This window comes from Pituophis catenifer, unplaced genomic scaffold, assembly GCF_029215685.1.
Source record: "Pituophis catenifer annectens isolate HBS135680 unplaced genomic scaffold, rPitCat1.0.hap2 SCAF_2, whole genome shotgun sequence".
NCBI lineage: Eukaryota > Metazoa > Chordata > Lepidosauria > Squamata > Colubridae > Pituophis > Pituophis catenifer.
The window spans coordinates 64,630,011-64,653,102 of NW_027256882.1; the positions used below are offsets into that span (position 1 = coordinate 64,630,011).

The 23,092-nt window shown below is 39.0% G+C and overlaps 1 protein-coding gene across 2 annotated transcripts in view; it reads right to left on the bottom strand.

Moving 5' to 3' along the window:
- Positions 1-16,907: 16,907 nt before the first annotated feature.
- The window catches only part of LOC139309496 (protein SSUH2 homolog), a 50,696-nt gene continuing 44,511 nt past the window's right edge, over positions 16,908-23,092 (bottom strand). For both annotated transcript variants that reach the window (XM_070933582.1, XM_070933583.1), the window contains 2 exons: positions 20,586-20,693; positions 16,908-17,815 (listed from right to left, as the gene is read on the bottom strand). In XM_070933582.1, the coding sequence (XP_070789683.1) occupies positions 17,675-17,815; positions 20,586-20,693 (249 nt within the window). In that variant the 3' untranslated portion in view covers positions 16,908-17,674. The remainder of the gene's footprint in view (positions 17,816-20,585; positions 20,694-23,092) is intronic.

Here is a 23,092-nt window from a genome sequence, read left to right on the forward strand (position 1 = left end):
AGTCAGAGCCAGGCAGGCAGGCAGGAACCTTTAGGCAGACTGAAGGCAGAAATAATCAGTCATGAATTTATTCATTTTTCTATTTAAAAGGATTATATCGCCACCCATCTTGGGAAACACAACTTCAAATGATTAATAGTAATAAGAAAAACATAAGAAAACAACAACAACAACAAAAACAGTGCCAATTTACAGTATCTATCCAGCTGACTGTTGATACCAGATACTAATGACAATATTAATTGACATCAGATTTGGGTTTTTTTTTCTGCTTAAAGTCTTTAGTCCTCTCTAATGGCCAGTTTCCAAATAAAATAGAATAGAATTCCTTATTGGCCAAGTGTGATTGGAAGCACAAGGAATTTGTCTCCAGTGCAGAAGCTCTCACTGTACATACAAATAACAAAGTGATAAGTCATGGATCATAAATCATAAGATACAATCATAGACATAAGATACAAACAACAAGCGATAAATCATAAGATACCAATAGGAGAAGGTAGTAGGAAAGATGAGAAGGTGAAAAAGATGAGAAGACGACAAAGATAATAACAATACAACCCTACTACATGGGTAAATGTCTTTAGGCATAAGACAGTACTGTGGGAATTAGGTGCTCAACAGAGTGATGGCATGGGGAAAGAAACTATCTTTGTGCCTAGTTGTTTTGGCATGCATCTTTTGGCATCTTTTGTTATGAACTTACAGTTTCCAGAATAACCAAAATAACCATGTTTCCCATAAAAAGTTGTTCATTTTTATGTTATCTCCAAAATCGTACAGTAAAAAATCATTATTCCAAATTTATCTGGACTCTTAATCTGTTTATAACTTTCTTAGATCAATATCTTATTTACTTTTTTTTCCAAATTCTTTAAATTCTTAAGTTTTTAATTATTTTTCTTTTGTTCAGAGCTGAAGTTAAACTCACCTGAGGAAGACTTTTCAAACCTATCCTCCTGAAGGTCTCTAATAACTTTAGAACAATTAATGGGCAATTTCTGAAAGTGATTAAAAAGTAAACGGAGTGTCCTTTAAAAGGCTGCGCTGTGGTGGTGAACAAGATGGCTAATCCCATCATTTCTCTGTTGGAAGAAATATCCTTCTCGGTTCAGTTCCAAGTGGGGAAAAAGACACTGGATTCATGGAAGTTGCTTGGAAAAAAGGTTTAGTGATGAACAGGATCACATGGCTTCCTGAGCTCTTCCTGAGCAGAAAAAAGGGCTGAGATGCTGAGAGTGCTTGGTTTTATGCCCTCTGTTGGGCCCCACCTTAGAGTTTCCTGTTCCTGTATTTATTTATTTTATTTATTTTATTAAATTTCTATACCGCCCTTCTCCCGAAGGACTCAGGGCGGTGAACAGCCAGAAGATAAAACACAGAGATACAAAAATTTAAAATAGATTAAAAACGAATTAAATAATTTGGCTGAATTTAAAATACCCTATAATTTAAACAGATTAAAATTTGTATTTAAAATTTATATTTAAAAGGGGAGAAGATTTAAGCCAGGCCAGCTTGATGAAATAAAAACGTTTTAAGCGCGCAACGGAAGGTGCGCAGATCCGGGATCCTCCATATCTCCGGGGGGAGCTCGTTCCAGATCGTAGGTGCCCCCACAGAGAAGGCTCTCCCCCTAGGGGCCGCTAGTCAACATTGTTTGGCCAACGGCACCTGGAGGAGCCCCTCTTTATGGGAGCGTACTGGCCGGTGGGAGGCGATTGGTGGTAGCAGGCGGTCCCGTAAATAACCAGGTCCTAAGCCATGGAGCGCTTTAAAGGTGATAACCAGAACCTTGAAGCGCACTCGGAAGACCACCGGGAGCCAGTGCAGCTCGCGCAGGAGAGGTGTTACATGGGAGCTCCACGTTGCTCCCATAAACACCCACGCGGCTGCACTCTGCGCCAGTTGGAGCCTCCAAGTGCACCTCAAGGGCAGCCCCATGTATAGAGCATTACAATAGTCCAGACGAGAGGTGACGAGGGCATGAGTGACTGTGTGTAGGGAGTTCCGATCTAGAAAAGGACGCAACTGGCGGATCAGGCTGACCTGATGAAAAATCCTCCCGGTCACGGCCGTCAAGTGCTCTTCTAAAGACAGCCATGAATCCAGGAGGGCGCCCAAGTTGCGAGCCCTTTCCGTGGGGGCCAATGATTCGCCCCCAATAGTCAGCGATGGCACCAGCTGACTATATCGGGACGTCGGAAACCACAGCCACTCAGTCTTGGATGGGTTGAGCCTGAGCCTGTTCCTCCCCATGTATAAGAAATGCACTCTGATTGGTGGTAGACTCCCAGGGAGTGGGAGTCTTAGCTAACTTTGTCTCCCAGGCTTACTTGAGCCTTGCTGGCTGATATAATCTTCCCAGGTGCCATGTGGTGAGTTTCTGTTGCTAGATGGGTCCTATTATGTCTTTTGTGTTGCAGATGAGCTGGCTCAGGCCTTAATGGCCCATTGACAAAAGTGGGGGGGATGAGTTTCTGCCTCCCTTTTAGGGGGAAATATTCTGCCCTTTTAATATTTTCTAAAATATTTCATTTTCTAGGAGAGGGGTGGGTGCTAACTTCTTACATCCCAACACTCAAATCCACAGAAAACTGCTGTCCTGCTATCTTCTCACATTGAGCACATTGGAACACATGTGGGTGATTTCCAGTCCTCTCCTGATCCGCAGAGGAGGAACAGTGTATTCCAAAGAAACAGGCATGTGTCCAGTCACCTGCCTAGCTTCCAGCTGGATAACAGACAGTTATGCATAAAGAGATGTAAGTCCCAAGGGCCACCTGTACAGGTAGTCTTTGCTTAGAACTATCCATTTAGCAATTATTTGAAGTTACAACAACACTGAAGAAAATGACTTACAACTAGTCCTTATAACAGTTGTAGCAGATCATCATTTGCAACTTTTCCAGCCAGCTTGCAACAAACAGACAATGGAAAAAGCTGGATTCTCTTAACGATCTCATGATTCGCTTAACAACTGCAGCAATTTGCTTATCAACCATGACAAAAAAAAAGATTGTAATATCAGGTGCAGCTTCCACCTTGCTTAGCAACAGAAATTCTGTACTGAGAAGTTTTACAGATTAAAGAGGGGCAACATTTAGCTAACTAGCCTGTTAGCATCTTCCCTATCATGAATCTGTCTAGCCATAAAGATCTGAAGAGAGAAAATCTTTCTGAAATTGCTTTTTATCTCACACACAGCTTCTCTTTGGAATTTGTCACCACTTTTTTGCTATTAGAAAAGTCATTAAAATTTTCTTTTACTCCAGAGTTAAATTGTATTATTTGCACTTGTTTGCTTTATCTTTTGTATTTTTAATTGCTTGAAAATGGAAGCTGCCTTGAATGCAAAGTTTGAATAGAAAAGAGATATAGATAAAACAATGCAGTAGGGCTATGCATGGGACCTTTAACTTAAATATGCATATTTGGGGGTCACTCCCTAAGAAATCTTCAGAGTAAGATGTAGCTAACCTGGGAATATGTATTATAAATTTGTTTTATAATAATGGAATTTCAAAATGACCCCAACTAGATCAATATATCCCTGTGTCCTCTAGAGATTTTATTTTAAACCTAATCTTAATTGTATAACATCTTATCATCTGAAATTTTCAGGCAAAGATAATTTAAAGATTTTTATTTAAAAAGAACACATGCAGAAAATGTATTCTCTATTTGCTGAAAAGCTGCATGCATAGAATGGAAAACACTATAGCCACATTCAAGCAGAATCTTTTCAAATAGAAAGGAATAGAAATTCCTGAAAACGTGTTGCACTGTAGATTACTGATTTTATTTTGAGTGTTTTGTTTTGCTACTTTTCTCTGCATTCACCTGCCTCAGAGTTTGTGATGTAGATGGAAATTGAGTTTCAGATTGTTTCAAAAGGCATTCCAGGTGGCTTGAATTGCAGAGCTATGGAACTGTAATGGAGAAAAACCCAAAAATATATTTCCTACAGAATAAAAACAATAGATAAACATTCCTATTATATATACGCAAATATAAAAGCTGATCCCTAGAATATGTAATACTCTAATCAAGTAGGGTTTTTTTTTTTTTTTGTGGTTTACTGATAAGGATATAGACTAGAAACTATTGTGCAAATCTAAGAGATGGGCATTGAAGCTGGTTTTGGAGATCCTGTTGACCTCAAAATAAAAGCTAATGCGGGGGAAAAGAACAGGTCAGAGTCTGCAGACATCTCTGGCAAGAGCTGTGCTTATTCTCAGGATCATCTTTTGGAGATCAAACCTAAAGTGCTGCACAGCCCCACTGTTTCATAAGAAAGTAGCACTACTTTCATCGAGCCATAAAATGGCACACAAATCAATCAGTTAGAAAGCCTTTGAAAAGTATATTCAGTAACTTTTTACAGAAATCTGCAGGAAAGCCCAAATATTTACTGATAGGTCTTTTCTAAACCTAGTGCCTGCTTTCCATACAATTGAATGAAATATTGAACAAATGGATTTGTCATCTAATTTGCAGTCATGATTCTACTTACTCTTCTATTTATTGACAAGCCCTGGATGAATTTAGTTCATAAATCATCATCATATCTCTCTATACCAGCAGTTGCTTGCCACTTATTGAATAAAAGCTTATTTGACTGAAATGGCAATGGCATTAAGCAAATAAGAGAGGCAAGAGAAAAGTAAATTATTTGAAGCCCCATTCTGTTGAACAGTGTATTTACATTCAATTGTCTAATCTACTTTATTCTTCCAACTGATGATAGCACCTAACACTAATGCAAACTAAGTATTTTCACTATTAAAACAACTTTGTTAACCCAACAAAGTAAATATCAAACAAATATCAGAATCACTAACAGCATTAAAGCTAAGTGTCCTCAGCTCTCTTCAAAGCTTCCCTTCCCTATCTTTGATTCCAATAGAAACCAGTTCTTGTCCTGCCAAAAAGCTAGATTCAATGCATTTAATCAGAATAAAGTATGACTTATTCTGTGAAACCATTTTCTTTTTTGGAACATAAAAGAAGCCCTGGAAGAAGGCAGGTCACCCCAAGAACATAAACGTGTCCTGCAAATAGAAATGCCAGTCAAACAAAAGAGAAATAGCTCAAGACCTTCAAGGATAGGTACTCCCACTTTGCCTTAGTTGCTGTTTTTCCGAGTGTCAGAGCTTGGAATAGGTACTAGGCAATTGGCTCTTTTGAATCCAGAGATAATGAACATGGCAGTGCATTAAAGGGATTTAAAGCTCAAGCATGTTCAGTAAACAAGGGAAGGTTAGTTCAGAATGGACTCAAAAATTTTAGACAGTTCTTAATATGAAAGAGAAATATGCCACCAAACTCCTCAAAATGGTTTTCCACATTGTCACTACAGTTGCTCGTATTTGTGCCCACATCTGCTGATTAACCTGTTCTTTTTTGCTCCTTAGTGGTTTTATGAGATAATGTAACATTTGTATTTCTCTGCTTTGAGAACAAATGGAAGGTGGACTGTATTTTTTTTTCTCTTATCTACCTGCTCAGATTTTAAAGTTTCCATGCAGGTCTGTTTTTCCAGATGCTGCATCAGATGACTTGCAATAACAAGTCAAACCTTTTCACAATGTAATTGCTACATTTGAGAAATATTCTCCTCTAAGAGGCTGGCCTGGAAACCTGAATTATGGTCTTTCCGATGCATAATAATAAATCATTTTTTTTCCAGACAAGAGTCTTATTGCTTGTTTTTTTTATTACCTTATTGCTGTTAACACTTTCACACTAACTGTGGTTGTTGGACAGTTAAGCAGTATAATACCAAAGAAATAAAAGAATAGACTGATATATAAGAAATAGTGTTTAACATAAAATGATACTCATTTTTATCAGTGATACCGCCCTAAACACATATTTTATTGATTTGGCTCAAAAATAACAGTAATTATATTTTATACTTATCTCTGGAGACATTTTCTGTACCATGGAAGAGAAAAGCAGAAGGTTTTAGGTTGTCAGTCATGTTATAATGAGAAATTACAATTCTATCCCAAAAGAAATCTATAGTATCAATAGAAGAAGCAATGAAAAATGTGATTTTCCTGCTTTCCCACTTGCTACAAGTTGGGAAATATTCTGTCTTGGCCCTGCCAATCCAGTTGGAAGCTCATCTCAGCACTCATCTCAGTTTTGGGGTTAACCTTACTCTGACTTTCTGAATGATTGGAGTGGCAGGTTGACATATCTCAACAAAGAATGAATGATTGTCAGGCCATTACCTACAGGCATCAATACTGGAGAGGTTCTCAGGTTATGCTATTGTGAATGCTATTCTGTCTCTGTTACAGCCTTTTTTTCTGTGAGTTGCCTAATTTTCTACCATTGTGTCTCACAGGCCCACCCTGCTTCTAACTGTCCTGCAACTATAATAAGATATTGTCAGCAAGCTAAAAAAAATCCAATTCGGGTAGTGATGATAAAGAAATCATTTCCAGGAGAATCCAAGTTTGCAATCACCTGCTAATTCCTCAGAAAATCCAAAGATGCATTGGACATAAGGTGTCAGATTCTAGGTAATGCATCCATCACAAATTGAACTCTGAGGCATTCTGTTTTCTCAAAGAACAAATTTATTTAGATACACCATCTTGGCTCTAACTGGTGAAAAGCCAGCACTGAAGTTCCTGAGCTTTTCACCCCAATATGTCAGACTACACAAGAATACAAAAAATCTCACATCCCAATCAAATTCAGGCTTGATATAAGGACTATCAGGGAACATCCTTCCAATTCCTGCCTAGAAGAGTTGACATATTTTCCATATTCCATGTCCAGCTTGGCAATCCACCCAAGCCAATAATGAGGAGATCCTTCTCAAGAAGGGCCCAATCTACTAACTAGCTATGCCAAGCTTTTGGTATCCCAGAAAATCTAATGATGAGAGGCAGCAAAACATGCTAGCCTACAAGGATAACTCAATGAACACTTTTCAGTCCATTGACATTCAGTGACAAGTTAAGCCTGGCATCCCAGAAAGGCAAACAGAAAAGCAAGATCTTTCTTCTTAAACTTTTTTTGATAATTTTAATTTTAACATTTAGATAGGATACTTCCTACATTGGTTCAGCACAACCTGCCTCCTTATTGAACAATTTAAACACTTGTCCTGTCTTTTTCTCCTCCCAGCTAGTGTTGCCTTAAAAGAAGACAATAAAGATATCCATCCAATCCTGTAAACTTACTATTACTTTCTTCAAATTTGGAATTTACCATTCAGATTGAATCAAGATTGCTTCTTGTTGCTATGTAAGAGAGAAATAAATATGAAGAGACTGATAAAAAGGAAGCCTATGGGCAGATAGTTGTTAAATCCATGATTCACCCCATGCATTTAGATGTGACCATCTAGATGTGGCTAGTGTCTCTAAAACCTGGAACGTTGGGGTGATTTGGGGCTGATGGAATCCTAAAGAATTTGCAGCCAAAGCTTTCAGAATGGTAAAGTTTGGATATTGATAAAAAGATGTATTTAGTTTGCCTGTCCAGATGCTGATTTGTTGTGATAACTACTTATGCTCTTGTCATCAAAACACCTCAGTGTATGTCGAGCCAAGCTACAACCAAAACACAAACTTAGATGTGCTTCTAAGCCAAATCTATCCAGCTTGCACGCTCCAGTAGGGCCGGCGGCAGGAGGCTCCACCCATCTGCCTGGATGTCATCACATCCTGTTTTTGACCCTCTGCACATGCACAGAAGGCTCTGCGCATGCGCAGAAAAGGTGCACGCGAGCGTAGCGAGTGCACGCACTCACATTTCCAATCAGGTAGCAAAGGTAAGTGCATTTTACCTCTGCTTCTAAGCAAGGACATCGGGGTAAAATGCATTTACCTTCGCTACCGGAGGTAGCGGATCGGAAATGTGAGAGCATGCGCGCCTCTTCTGCGCATGCGCAGATGGTCAAAAACGGAACATGATGGCATCCAGGCGGATGGGTGGAGTCTCCCGCTGCTGGCCCTACCGGATCATGCGAGCTGGATAGATCCAGCTGGATTTCACTGCTGAAGGACATACTTGATGAGGTTCACATATCAATCGTGTGATACTGAACATAGCTATTCAGAATTCAGTCACCCTTGTGTTTAATGGAATGTATTTATACTTAGGGTTGAATTTGCTGAAACACCATTCTTCTCCAATCTGATGTTTCCTAGATTCTACAATTCATTAAAATTCCTAGATGGCCTGAGCAATGGCAAAGTTATGTGCTTAAGTAAAGTCTCACAGATCTCCATAGATGTGTTCAGCCTTGCAGTATAATATGTTTCCTGGTTTATTATTCTCAGCCAGTTTATTTGCTTACAGTGAAACAGCCTTTTTCCTATGAGATTTGTTTAAGTAAATATGCAAAGAATAGAAAAATAGGCACAAGTAAACTTAGTTGGGTACAGCAAATGCCACAGCATTCCAGAGAAGCTTTCTGCTTTATTTCTATATAATGCTGAACTTTAGCAGTTAAGGCATTCTTAAACAGGCTTTTAATTATCTAAAGAATATTGGATAAATCAAAGATTAATAAGTGATTTCATACTGCATTAATTCCAGTTTATAACAATTCCAGTCTAATTTCAGTCATTTATTTATAGTGCTGCTTTCTGTTGTTCCTAATAAACCAAGGTTTTCTTTCAAATGAAGATAAATCTTTTGAAGTTTGGGGAGAATCCAGTGCCTGTTCATTCACAAACTGTATGTGAAGGGTTTTTTATCCCCTGAAAACACTAGTTTGATTTCACAAATGTCTATAGGAGAACAAAACCACTTAAGCAACCAACAAGGAGGATGCTTACCTGGACTGTAAAACATATAGAGGTAGTCTCAACTTATGACCACAATTGAGCCCAAAATTTATGTTGCTAAATGAGATATTTGTTAAGTGAGTTTTGTCCCATTTTACGACCTTTCTTGCCACAGCTGTTAAAGTGAATCAACTGCAGTTGTTAAATTAGTAACTTGGTTGTTAAGTGAGTCTGGCTTCCGCATTGACTTTGCTTGTCAGAAGGTCACAGAAGGGGATCATATGATCCTGGGACATTGCAACTGTCATAACTATGAGTTGGTTGCCAACAGTCTGAATATTGACCCCCATGACCATGAGGATGCTGCGATGGTTGTAAGTGTGAAAAATGGTCATAAGTCACTTTTTTCTGTGATGTTCTAACTTTGAAAGGTCACTCAATGAAATATTGTAAGTCGAGGTCTACCTATTAAGACTTCACGGGATTCCAGAGTTGTAAAAGTGAAATGGTTTATTTAGGCATCAAGTTTCACCCCCTCTTTAGTGCAAAGATTAAGAATAAACCATTTGCTGCCCATATTTTGCTTGAAGACTTTCAATGAAGGATATAGCTCATTGTCACACCTGCTGTTTGACGACGTTCAGATTTCCTAATATTTAATTGGAATTTGACTTCTAAAGGAGAGAATATTTGTACGTCAGAGTTGACATGAGGGGTCCTTGGTGCTCTCCGAGCTTGATTGTTTTCATCAGCACTAGCGCTGACGATCTTACCTTGTTTGGGAAATGAAATGTCTGCAAGAAAGCAGCCAAGCTCAGAGACCACCAAAGTTCCCTAGTCTGACTTCTAACTTAGAACTATTGTTCTTCTAGAGGCCAAAAACCAATCTGTTTATGATGTTTTACATTTGGTCCTCTAGGAAACACAAGAGTCTCATGTCTACCCTTAAAAATCCCCTTAACCTAAAATTTGGCAACACAATCTAGCATTTCATGTAAATTTTTAACAAGAATAATAATAAAATGAGAATATTTTGATTCCTACTCACACCTGGAAACTCCCAAATAAAGAATGGGATGGAAAATGTTAAGTTCTGGGCGAAGAATGTAGGCGAGGCCGGAGTGATTTCTAACAGTTCTTTATTCAATACTGCCTGTGAGGCAAAACTGTCTCCTTGGCTGACACAGCTCCTTTTATATGTAATTGATCAGCCAAACAACCAATTAGGAGAGAGCATTTTCCCACTCCAACAGAGGACCAGAATGAGAACTTCAACTGACAACTATACACTATATACAATACATAACAGAAAACATCACTATGATTTTATCACTGGTGTTACATATTGAAATTGAGTGAGCATAGGCTTCACTCAGGTCTGCCAATCTGGCGTGAAAATATTCAAACCTCATTGGCCAACCCATCTGACAGCTCCCTATAAAAGGGCATGCCCAGACAAGCCAGCTGCTAGGTTGTACTGATCTACTAATAAAGAGCTGTTGTTACTGTTAGCACTGAGTCCTGTCTCTTCCATCGCCCGATCTAACAACTATGTCACCAAATTGCTTCTTGTGACATTTCTCACCCCCCCTCCACTCCCATGCCAAAAAGATGAAAGACTGAATTGCCTCCCCCGCTGTTCAAAGTTTGCTAAATTCCTGGTTGTGAACAAAAGCCATCCTGAATTCAACCCGCTTCATGGTAGCTTTGAATTGGCCATTCTTAATGAAATTACAAAAGGATGATTATGTACATTTGACACCTTTAAGCAAAGCAGCTATATTACATTATGTATGTCTTAGAGGCTTATACTATAGCTTAAAAAGATCAATAAGCATTCTGGTTTAATTGCAAATTAACTGTCCTTGTTCCCTTCCAATATTATCTATGACCTAAACTTGTAACATTTTTCACAGGCCCTTGCTTAGTATATTATACAATTGATTGTTTGCATGTTGAATGGTGGGTTAGCAAACAATTACTCAGATAACTGCACACAGGAAACATTTTCTACCAGCAAAATTACTTAGCAGGAGCAAGGCTATAATTTTACTGCATGCTAACCCATGATTTACTGAATTACTGTAAACAAATCGAGGATTTGCACAACACACTGAACTATAAACTAACTGTGGGTTTATAGAATGCTAAGAATCCAGAGGCTTAAGCTGTATAAAATGCGCTGGCATAGGCAGTTATGTATGTTCCTAAGAAGACACATTAGAGGTCCTACTCAGCTCCATACCAAACTTGGGGTACCTGAATTTCAAGGCAACACTATTTTCCCCACAACAAAACCCCTGTGTGGTAGGTTGGAATGAAAGTGAGTGACTGGTCCTGTCATCCACTTATGTAGGAATTTATATTTTTATTTACACAGCAAACTTATCAAAATCACCCATTGTGACTGACAACCTCTTTCTAGGGACAAGACCCCTTATTAAATCTTTTCTTGCATGATCAGATGAATTCGTTATCCATTATGGTTTTTTTCTGACTTGTAGAATTTGCTTGCATTTGACAATCTTTTTGATTATCTAGCTGGCAGCCTTAATATTGAATTATGGCACGGCATCATACATTATGAATGTCCATTGACTTGGTATCTATTTTTAGCATTGTTGTTCTCTCTCTAGTTGTGTGAAGTGTTCTGTTTGTTATTTGTTATATTGTACAGTAATTGTCCTGCTGATCAGTGACTCTAATAAGAAACTGAACTGAACTGAACTCATTACTGTTTTCCCAAATTGTAGGTTGAAATTTGGGCCTGCAGCCCCGTCCAAACACGTTTACTCAAAAATTGCTCCTTCGGCCCCAGCAGGGATATGCTGAACATAATCTGACTGAGATCACAGATCAGGGAATTCCTCATTTCAGCTACATAATTAGCCCAAAGACACAGGATTGCACATGTTCATAGCAATTTGTGTTTAAAACTGTCTAATGCAAATTGTTTTATCATGTGGGAAGAAATATCCATCTGGTTCGGTTCCAAACTGGGAGAAAGGCACTGGAGACAAAATGGAGGCTGGGGGCTGCTTGGAAAGAGAGTCCATTTATTGATGAACAGAAAATTTCAGGGACTTGTCTGGTCTCTGAGGATTGGACAAGGTTGAACAGAAGAAAAAGGAAGACATGGGTACCATTTCATTAGCCTAATTTTAAAGCATAGATATGGAAGAAGAGATTGTCCATTAATTTTCTTTGTAAATCCTAAAGGGATTCCACAGGTTTTTCCCATGTTGAAGAAACCTCTGCAGCCTTTTCTAATGGGCTGCATTTACACATGGAACTTAGAATAACTATTTATGTTATGGCAGATGGCATGGTTAGGAAACTGTCACCTAACTTTTGAAAATATTGAAGTCAACATATTCCTGAAGTGCTCTGCTATGGCTCAATCTAGTCTACCTGGACCTAAACATTTTTAATACATATGTGCTAATTTGCCTTTGTTGACTTTTAATTATTGGTGTCTCTAAAATGACCACAGATCAAGTTGAACCATAGTATGTACACCATTACTTGAAATATGGTGAGACATCCTTTGAAGGTCGACCACGTAACAACTGGGTTGTTAACTTCACACCATAATGTGTCTTTCAAAGTATCTGAACAGGATCAAGTGATTAAACTGCCTTTAGTTAGAATTTAAGCACTGGTATTAGTTGTGAGAAAACTGCTGGAATAATATGTTTGAATGTCACATCCCCCCCAAAAAATCAAAGTGACCAAGTCAGAACCAAGGCAAATATATCAAAAAGAAACCATCTGAAAGATCTGATCTATTTATAACTAGCACACTTAAAAAGCCTAATAATTAACCTCTAAAGTAGACAAAATTGAAGGACCTGATCTCCTCTAAATAATCTTGTAAGAATGGCCTTATCCAACTGTTACATTAAAGATACGGCACCTTGACAATTTTTTTTTTTTTTTTTTTTTGCCAAGAACAGATTGTTTCCTTGATTCTGGAAGAAACTGTGTGGTCCTATAGGATTTCAGAGTGAGAATAAAGCTCTGGTGGCAACACAATTAAAGTAAGTAATCTTAAAATAAATTAAAAAATGCCTATTTATAAAATAGGACACAAAGTTTGCAATGCCACCAACAATAATAAAGCAAGGTCATGGAAAGACAACTGGCTGTTGAAGTTTTATTAATGCAGGAGCTTCTATGAAGGGAAATGACAAATGCTGGTTTTGATGCAATAACTCTAGCTTTTGAGAAATAATTTAGGAAGCTTTGGGCATGTCTATTGCCATTTTAAGCCAGATATCTTTGACTCTACTAATTTTTAACTTTCTGCTTCAAGAAAAATCATGATCGCTCTCCACCAACAAATAGCTAAAGTGTCTCTTGCCATTTCATCCTAACTGTATTAGTCTTTTCAAAGACGTTTCTCTCCAAGTATATCCCAAAGGTGCTTTTTCAAGAAGAAAGTGGGCTTTCTGGCTTTTCTTTGAAGACGTTTCACTTCTCATCCAAGAAGCTTCTTTAGCTGAGGAAGATTCTTGGATGAGAAGTGAAACATCTTCAAAGAAAAGCCAGAAAGTCCACTTGCCTCTTGAAAAAGCACCTTTGGGAGAACCATGACCTGGATGACTGAGAATCTCCATAGACATTTAGCTATGCACGTTGGGATGAATACCTTGTCAGGCCTGAAGCCATCTTTGTATTGGATCTTCAGGCCTGTCACATTTAGTGCTGTGGGAAACTGGGAGGGTTACTTGGAACCCTGACATACCCTTCAAATGGTGAGGGAGTATGAACGAATTTCCAGAAAAATTACAGACTACAGGAACCATTTATGCTTCAGTTTGAGATTTATTTATTTATTTATTTATTATTCGAATTTCTATACCGCCCTTCTCCTTTCGGACTCAAGGCGGTGAACAGCCAAAATAAAACATTTATACATAAAGTACGATTAAAAATAGATTTAAAATAATTAAATTTGGCCCATAGTTTAAAATTTATCGATTTAAAATCCACATCAAAATTTAAAACCAACCATAAAATCATAAAATCAAGAGAGACCGGCTAACTGAAAGAGATGAGTTTTTAGGGCCCGACGAAATGCAGATAGCACAGACCCATCCCCAACAGCTTGCACCTGTGCTCAACAGTGAAGGGACACAGGGCACAAAATATTCTGCAGAAAGCACTGCTCCGACTTGTCTTCAGAGCTGAAGAAGCTTCTTGGATGAGAAGCGAAACGTCGTCAAAGAAAAACCAGAAAGCCCAATTCCTCTTGAAAAACCACCTTTGGGACAACCACAACCTGGGTGACTGAGAATCTCCATACACACTCTCCAAGTATAATCAATTAATAGAAGAGAATATATAGTGCACTCAGAAAGCATTGAGACCCCCTTCACTTTTGTCAATTTTGTTATGCTGCAGCCTGATTCTACAGTTATTGGAATTCATTTTTTTTCTCATTAATCTACACTCAATATTCCATGACAAAGTGAAAGCAGAATTTTAGAAATATCTATAAATTTATTAAAAAGAAGAAACTGAAATATCACATTGGCATAAGTATTCAGACTCTTTGCAACCACACTTGAATTTTAGTTCTGGTGCCTCCCATTTCTCTTCATTATTGCTGACATGACTTTGATTGGAGTCAACCTGTGGTAAATGCAGAGCTCAGAGACAGGATTATTGCAAGGTAGTTTTGGCTACAATAAAATTTCTGCTGCACTGAAGGTTCCTAAGAGCACAGTGGCCTCCATAATTCTCAAATGGAAGAAGATTGGCACAAACAGAACTCTTCCAAGAGCTGGTCACCTGGTCAAACTGAGCAATCAAGGGAGAAAGGCCTTAGTAAGAAAGATGACCAGAACCCAATGGTTACTCTGACTGAACTCTAAAGATCCCATGTGGAGATGAGACAGAGTTCTAGAAGGACAACCATCACTGCAGTCCTCCAGTGATCAGAGTGGTTAGACCGAAGCCTCTCCTCAGTGGAAAACACAGAAAGCCCGCTTAGAATTTGCAAAAAAACCACCTGAAGGACTCTCAGACTGTAAGAAACAAGGTTCTCTGGTCTGATGAAACCAAGATTGAACTGTTTGGCCTCGATTCTAAATATTATGTCTGGAGAAAACCAAGCACTATTCATCACCTGCTCAATATCATCCCAACAGTGAAGCATGGTGGCAGCCTCATGCTATAGAGACATTTTTCAGCAGCAGAGACTGGGAGACTGGTCACGGTTGAGGGAAAGCTGAATGGAGCAAAGTACAGGGATATCCTCAATGAAAACCTGCTCCACAGTGCTCAGGACCTCCGACTGGGCCGAAAGTTTACTTTCCAACATACTAAGCACACAACCAAGACAACACAGGAGTGATTTAGGGATAACTCTGTGGATGTCCTAGTTTGGCCCAGTGAGAGCCTCCTTGAAGCCTATTGAACATCTCTGGAGGGATCTGAAAATGGCTGTCCATCGACAGTTGCCATCCAACCTGCAAATCCTTGAGAGGATTTGCAAGGAAGAATGGCAGAAAATCCCCCAATCAAGATGTCCAAAGCTTGTTGTTTCATACCCAAAGACTCAAAGCTGTAATTGCTGCCAAAGGTGCTTTAACAAAGTACTGAATGAAAGATCTGAATACTTATGCCAATGTGATATTTCAGGTTTTTTTTTCTTTTTAATAAATTTACAGAAATTTCTACCATTCTGTTTTCACCTTGTCATTAGAGGGTACTTAGATTAATGAGAAAAAAATGAATTTCAATAACCATAGAATCAGGCTGCAGCATAACAAAATTGACAAAGGTGAAGGGGGGGGTCTGAATACGTTCTGAATGTACTGTATGTAGCTCAGAGTTGAATTGTGGGATCTTTGGTGCTCTCTGAGCTCATTGGTGCTAGTATTATCTAGTTGGATAATGAAACATCTGCAAGAAAACAATCAAGCTCAGAGATCACCAAGGATCCACAATGGAAAACTCCACTGGGAGAACTGAAAGAGTAGCATATTTTAGGCTTTTCAGGGGACCCCCAAGAAATGCTCTCAAAAGAGCTCAACTGGTGTGAAATTTTTTTTTTTTAAGCCTAACCACAGCATCTAAATCAACTTCAAAACAGAAGCAGTGCTTAAATCTAATAGATGCACTGGAAGCAAACCTGCAGGTGAGCAGATGCATGCTAGATTCAGATTCATTCACCACTAGAATTCATCCCCTAAAATGCAGCTTGGAGGTGTGGGGAGTCATCCCGCCCCCCCGCCCCCCAAATAATGTAATATTTTGGAGAATATCAAAAAGGTAGGATAGAATATTTCCCCTAAAGGAGAAAGAGAAAAAAACCTTAAGGGAGGCAGAAACCAGCCCGTTTCCCTGCCCCAAGCAGAAACTGAGGCCAGTTTATAGAAATGCAGATTTGGTAATCCATTCAGAAAGACTGAGCCAGACAGAAACTATAGATTGGCTCAGACAAATACCTAGGATTTGCCTTTCTCCTTTTGCCTATAGAGCCAGCTATGACCCCTACATAACCCCTACATGACCCCATAGGAATCTGACAACAGCCATTAGAATATTAAAGGACATGTTCTTGCACAGGAACAGGAAGCTCAAATACAAAGCCCAAAGAAGGCATAAAAACCCACCCACTCTCAACTCCATTTTGTCAGCTGCCCAGAATCACACGTGGTTCTGCTTCATCAATAAAGAGAACCTTTCTTTCCAATCAGCCTCCATTTTAACTCCAGTGCCTTTCTCCTGGCTTGAACCAGATGGACTTTTCTTCCAACAGAAGCATGGGACAAGATTCCTCATTACTGACCCAATCTGCTTTCTTCTCACAGTAAGATCTTCCCTTCTTGTGCTTTAAATAACAGAAAGTTCATTGGGACTGGAGTGAACCCCAATTAGCTTCCTCCAAAGGAATCTTCACAATATAGGAAGGAGCCAGGGGCACTGACAATTTAAAAGCATATTAGATGACATTTCTGTCACTATCAGTTTCTATTTTATTCCACTGAAACCATTTTTTTTGTTCTTTTCTATAATCTATTGTGTTACAATGCTTTTTAGGATTGAGCCATTCCATCCAGCACTTGAAAAAAGGATATAGATTTATAAAATCTTTATGATATTATGCAAGAAAATTTAAAACCTCATAACAGCATATCAGAGTGTTCAATTTTTTTTTATTGCAATATGTTTAGAATCACTGCACTTTATTAGTTCCAATTTCAGGCTAAAAAGATTATAATACATAGTTATTAGGATATGATCTTTTCAGTTTGTAATCATTCAAATGTGAGTAAAGTGAATTAGTATTACTTATAAACAGTCCTATCAATTACATGTTATAATAGTAATCAACTGAAGAATTAACTATGAACAAAAGAATGTAAAAGTTTTAGCCTCTACAAAGTCTTAGTTTCTGCCTCTTTGGATAATCCATTTCCTGATTTATATTGAAATAGTATGTTTAAAAAAAAATTATTGATTTAAAAAAATCCAAAATTATATCTGGAATTGGGCAACAGTGCGTACCTTGTGCACCAAGCCAATGAAACAAAATATTCCATTAAAGGCTCAGAACAATGAATTAATTCAGGATGAGAGAAGAAACTAAGGAAAACCAGAGATAGGAAAGGAATGGAATCTCTGGCGTGTTTGGCGTGTTTTAATGTTTGTTATAACTAATATACCAACACAAGTATTTTTAACAATCAAGAACAATGAACATTCAATTGTACAAAAAATATGCAAAGTGTTTCAGCTGTAGAGATAATCCCCCAGGTCTTCTTTTAAAGGCTAACACAATTGTTTATAATTCATCTGAGATATAGGAATTGAAACAAGAAAGAACTGGGGGGGGGAGCAGATGAGCAGACGTAATGCAGGAATGATCAGGATTTCTCTGTCAGTGGTTGGAAGGTCATGTATCATATAATAGTACAGCCACACTTTTTAGGATAATTCTCCACGTACACCTTGTGCTCATTCCCATAGACATAATAGGAATAGGATTTCCTGTGCCATTCATATTCCACTTTGGTAAGAAATACCAGCTCAATGGTTTGTCTCTGCAAAAAGACAAAAACAGCCAACTCTTTGAGAAACAGATTGGTATAGTTTTGCTATCACTATTATTTAGGGACAATCAATTTCCACAAACTTACACTACATTGATCCTCAGCGGCTCAGATAATTTTTGAAAGCAAGCTGAAGGGGGTCCATAGGTAAGAGAGGCTTAAGAGAGGCTCAAATTCCCTTATAATTGTTGAGTGTCCTGCCTTAACTTGGGAAAGTCATTCATCCTGTGCTCTAAGGCAGTTGTGGGCACAAACTGAGAGAAGATTCCCCACCACTACCATGAGCCTGCCACTTTAGAGAAGAGGTAGAATAAAAATGCATGCATAGATAATGACACCCGGGTATAAAGCAATCAAACCAACAACACCTTGCTGCTATAATGTACTTGTTTTCTTAATCTTTCTGGCTTCTTTTGAACACTTGTTTATAATTTCAATGTATTAGACCAGGGGTGTTAAACTCGTGTCATCACGGGGTCATCACATGACATATTGCAACTTTTTCCTCCTTCGCTAAATTGGGTGTGGGCGTGGCCAGAGTGTGATGCATCTGGTCCCCTGGCTGGAATACATATTCCCCTCCATCCATCCATCCATCCATCCATCCATCCATCCATCCATCCACTGATTTATTTGACGTGTGTGTGTGTGTGTGTGTGTGTGTGTGTGTGTGTGTGTGAGACCTTAAGAGCCATGGTGATGCAATGGTTAGAATGCAGTACTGCAGGCTACTTCTGCTGACTGCTAGGTGCCCGCAGTTCAGTAGTTTGATTCTCACTGGCTCAAGACTGACTCAGCCTTTCATTCCTCCGAGGTCGGTAAAATGAGGACCCAGATTGTTGGGGGCTGATTCTGTAAACTGCATAGAGAGGGCTGTAAAGCACTGTGAAGCAGTATATAAGTCTAAGTGCTATTCCTATTAAGGCAGTATATATGTTGTCCCCCCCCCCCAACCAATATTTATCCTGTCTATCACTCAGGAAGTTGCCGCTACTGGAAATAATTCTGCAATATTCTTTTAAAATATCTCATTCATTTATCCTATTAATTAATTAAATTTAAACATTTATTTTATGTAGAAGACTAGTTCTCTGGACTCTCTGTACTTCCTAGTATATCCATTAGGGTGTCTATAAGGCCAATTTCTTGCCTTTTCTGTGTGTTTGGTTTTGCTTTCTTTCCCACTCAAACATAATGAACACGTTGTATATTTTTAAGATATATGGATTAGTTTTTAATCATGTTATTAAAGTGTAAATTGTTTTGAGATGTGACTACATGGGAAACAGTACCAAGGTATATTAAAAAGGCACTGAATCTTCCTTTTGACAGAGACATTAATAAAAGCAAAGAACAAGAAATTGCTAGAGGTGTTCATCGTAATCTAGGTCTTTTGCCTTCACAGGGAGAATAACATTGCAATTTGTGCAATTGTGCAATTTTCACTTGCAGTAGAAATAGTGATCCTAGATTTATAATTCCAGTAAATAAGCATGTTGGACAATATATTAAGATTGCAATGTGGGTCAAAACCTCTCTACCTCTGGTACCCCTTGACTCTACATTTCAACTCTGTTTTGAAATGGTAGAAATGACAAGGTGACAAACACTTAAGCCCCTCACCCAATCCAGCTCCTCCGTCCACAATCATAGATGTTTTATCCATCTCTAATTGATATGAATTTGACATGAAACACAAAAAGAAATTGGAAAACAAGAATAGGTTGTAGGAACCAGAAGAGTCCCTAATAGGGGTGGGCTGCTGGGGCTTTGCAGGAGTTTGGGAGAACCTCTAGCTAAGATTCTGTGCCATTTGGAGAACACCCAAATCCCACTCCTGGCTGGCCCCACCTACCAACCTCGCCCCTCCCAGGGGTCTCCATGTAGCCTGTTTTGGATGCAGGTAAATGCAGGGCATGCGCGGAGGCTCGGGAAGGGTGAAAAACGGGCCTACCTTCAGGAAGTTCGGGCCCGTTTCCGGCCTCTGTAGAGTCTCCAGAGCCTGGGGAGGCCATTTTCGCCCTCCCAGAGGCTCGAGGAAAGTCTCTGGAGCCCGGGGAGGGCAAAAACAAAACCCCCACCCCCACCATGGTGCAGGAGGCCAACTAGGCCACGCCCACCATAGTCATGCCCACCCAGCAACCAGGCAGAGAACCCCTTGCTAAAATTTTTGAGGCCCACCCCTGGTCTTAAGTTTTGGAGAGTTGAGACTATATCAGCTCATTGGATATTAGGCCAGAAGCTGCATTTTAAAAGGCAGCCAGCTACATTTAAATTATAAAAATTAAATACATTAATTCAATACAGTTAATACATTTTTAATTCTATTTCCTTAAATCTTAATTTGCATGCAGCTTTTACAGGAGCCCTGAGAACCACATATTTGGGGTATAGGTATACCCTTACATCATGCACAATTTGCTCAGAGATACAAGAGGAACAAATTAATAACGCACATGGAATAATTTTATTATGGCCTCCTGGGAGAAGGAATAGCTCCATGCCCAGAGATATTTCCCTTTGAGGATGGAAATTCATTCTCTGACCTTGCGGGTTGTTTTCCAAACATGGTTTCCTCCACAAGCTCAGAAAACAAACCTCCACCCTCATCCTACAGCTGAGCTACAGATATTTGCCACTATCAAGTATTTCCCTTTCCTTTATACTCCCTATCAGAAGGGTGTATAAATCAGTTAATCCATAGTAACTGTGGTGGATCATCACCATTACAAAACGTTTTTCCGATCGCAGTTGTTCTCACCTGTCTCAATATCCGTGCAGTAGCTCCAAATTTGGCTTGATGTTGTTCAATGGCATTTCGGGAAGCTTGATTAATAGCACTGATAGGGAAGCTTACTACTGGATAAACCTAGGAAAATAACATTTTTAGGAGATACAAAACTCTAGAACAATAAAAAGAAGGGATGGGTAAAGTTATTGCCCTACACTAACAGAAGCGTAACTGAATGCAGAAAATAGAGCTAGATACAGCCCTGAAACAGTTTCTGTATGGACTAGACCAGTGATGGCGAAACTTTTCGGCACCAAGTGCCCAAACCGGAATACGCATCCTTGCATGCGCACTGGAGCACCAGAAACCTGAAGACCAGCTGGCCGGAGCATGCATGCCTGCTTTTTAGCCGTTTCTGGCCATTTTTCAGGCTGTTTTTCAGGCCGTTTTTTGGCTGTTTTCAGGCAAAAAACGGCCCAAAAATGGCCCCAAAACAGCTTGGAAAAGAGCCTGAAAAACAGCCTGGTTTTTGGCCGTTTTTCAGGGCATTTTCTGGCACTCCGGCGCCCACAAAGACCAGGAAACCAGAAGAGTAGTTGGCAATGACGCATGTGCCCACAGAGAGGGCTCTGTGTGCCACCTCTGGCATGCGTGCCATAGGTTCGCCATCATGGGACTAGACTCAGGCAAGTACAACAGACATTTACAGTCCACAATATTTTATTCCAAAACTTTAGACTACTGCAGTGGTCCAATGGAGTTGGAGCGCTCACAACTTCTGAAGGCAAACCATACCACTGATTGATTGTTCTCAGTGTCAGGAAATTTCTCCTTATTTTCTAAGTTGGTTCTCTCTTTGATAAGTTTCCATCCAGTGCTGGATAGAGCAATTACTGGATAGGTTCACGGATAAATGGAAGAAGATATATTGCTATCTATCTATCTATCTATCTATCTATCTATCTATCTATCTATCATTCATTCATTCATTCATTCATTCATTCATTCATTCATTCATTGGATTTATATGACTGCCCATCTCAACAAGTGGTTCTGGGAAGTGAACAAAATTAAATAAATAAATAAACAAACAAACATTATAAAAATTAAAATGCACAGCAGCCAAGAAACATCATAGTCCAAACTACTAATATAATCAAGAAACCGGCCCTTGCACATACTCAGGGACTCAGGCTTGGGCACAGAATCAAGTCTTAAGACGTTACAAAAGTCCAGTAGGGTCAAAGCCTTCCTGATCTCCAGGGAAAGGATGTTTCATAAGGTGGGCATTATAGCAGAAAGCGCACAATTCAGGAAGTTCTTGACTTACGACCTTAACAGATCTTGTGTTAAGGATATTATTGAGTTGCACCCGAAGTTGTGGCTTATAAAGCAGAGTACCGTTAGAGTTTTACATCCGGTGGATTATTAACTACATCTCATAGTCCTTCCCTACGCAAAAGCAGGTTGCATTTCATGGACCAGGAAACATAGTTTGTTCCGTCCAACCGGGTTATCATGGATATACTGGATGACTGATCTTGTGCCATCTTCACTTGGATATTTAATAACAAACACAGCTGTCTGAATAAATTATTGTATCATTCACATCAACTCTCAGTGCTCTAGATATTTCTAGGTAATTCTGGGTAACTCTGGTTGGCTCTGGGCCCATAACCAATGTTAAGGATATTATTGAGTTGCACCTGAAGTTGTGTCTTATAAAGCAGAGTACCGTTAAGAGTTTTACCCACGGAAACACTTTTAGAGTAATTGTGAATAACAGACAAACTGGGTTTATAGTATTTTACTTTTAGGGAAAAACAAATTCATAGTCCTTTAACAATCCAAGTCTTAGCCATATAAAGTGCAATATAAGATCAATCCAGGGATATAAAATCTTCTTACCAGTTTGTAGAAAAATGCAAGGAACAATCAGGAACAATATAAAAACAGTTCAATAAATATCAGAAAGCAGTAAATAAATAATCATGATCAAACAGTTGACCATAGAGAGATCAAAAAGAGTTACAGCATAGCAGCAGGTAAAATGGTGTAGTAGTCCACACTAACCATAATTTAGCTCTCCTTAAATACATTGGCTACGGAGCTCAGCCAATCAGGATGCAGAATGACTCAGCACAATTCCTAAAGCTACATAATACATCCACATAATACAAACATACAATGTTGGCTTATATATTTCCTGACCAACCAATTAGGCAATAACCATTTCCTAACATTTTGCTTGTTATTGTTGTAAGTCATGACAGTCAACTGAAGTAAATCCAATTTTCAGCAATTTTTTTTTTTGTAAATTATGGTTGCTGGACACTGCAAACAAGTCATAAATGTGAGCCAATTACTGATTGCCTGAAATGCAGTCACGTGATTGGTGGGGGCATGGGCCTTCAGAATTTTGGAACTGGGTCATAAGTACCTTTTGGGAGGGATCCGTTATAACGTTGAACAGTTTCTAAGCAACCATTCGTAATTGAGGACTGGTTATATTTATATTGTGCTATTTTTAATTGTTA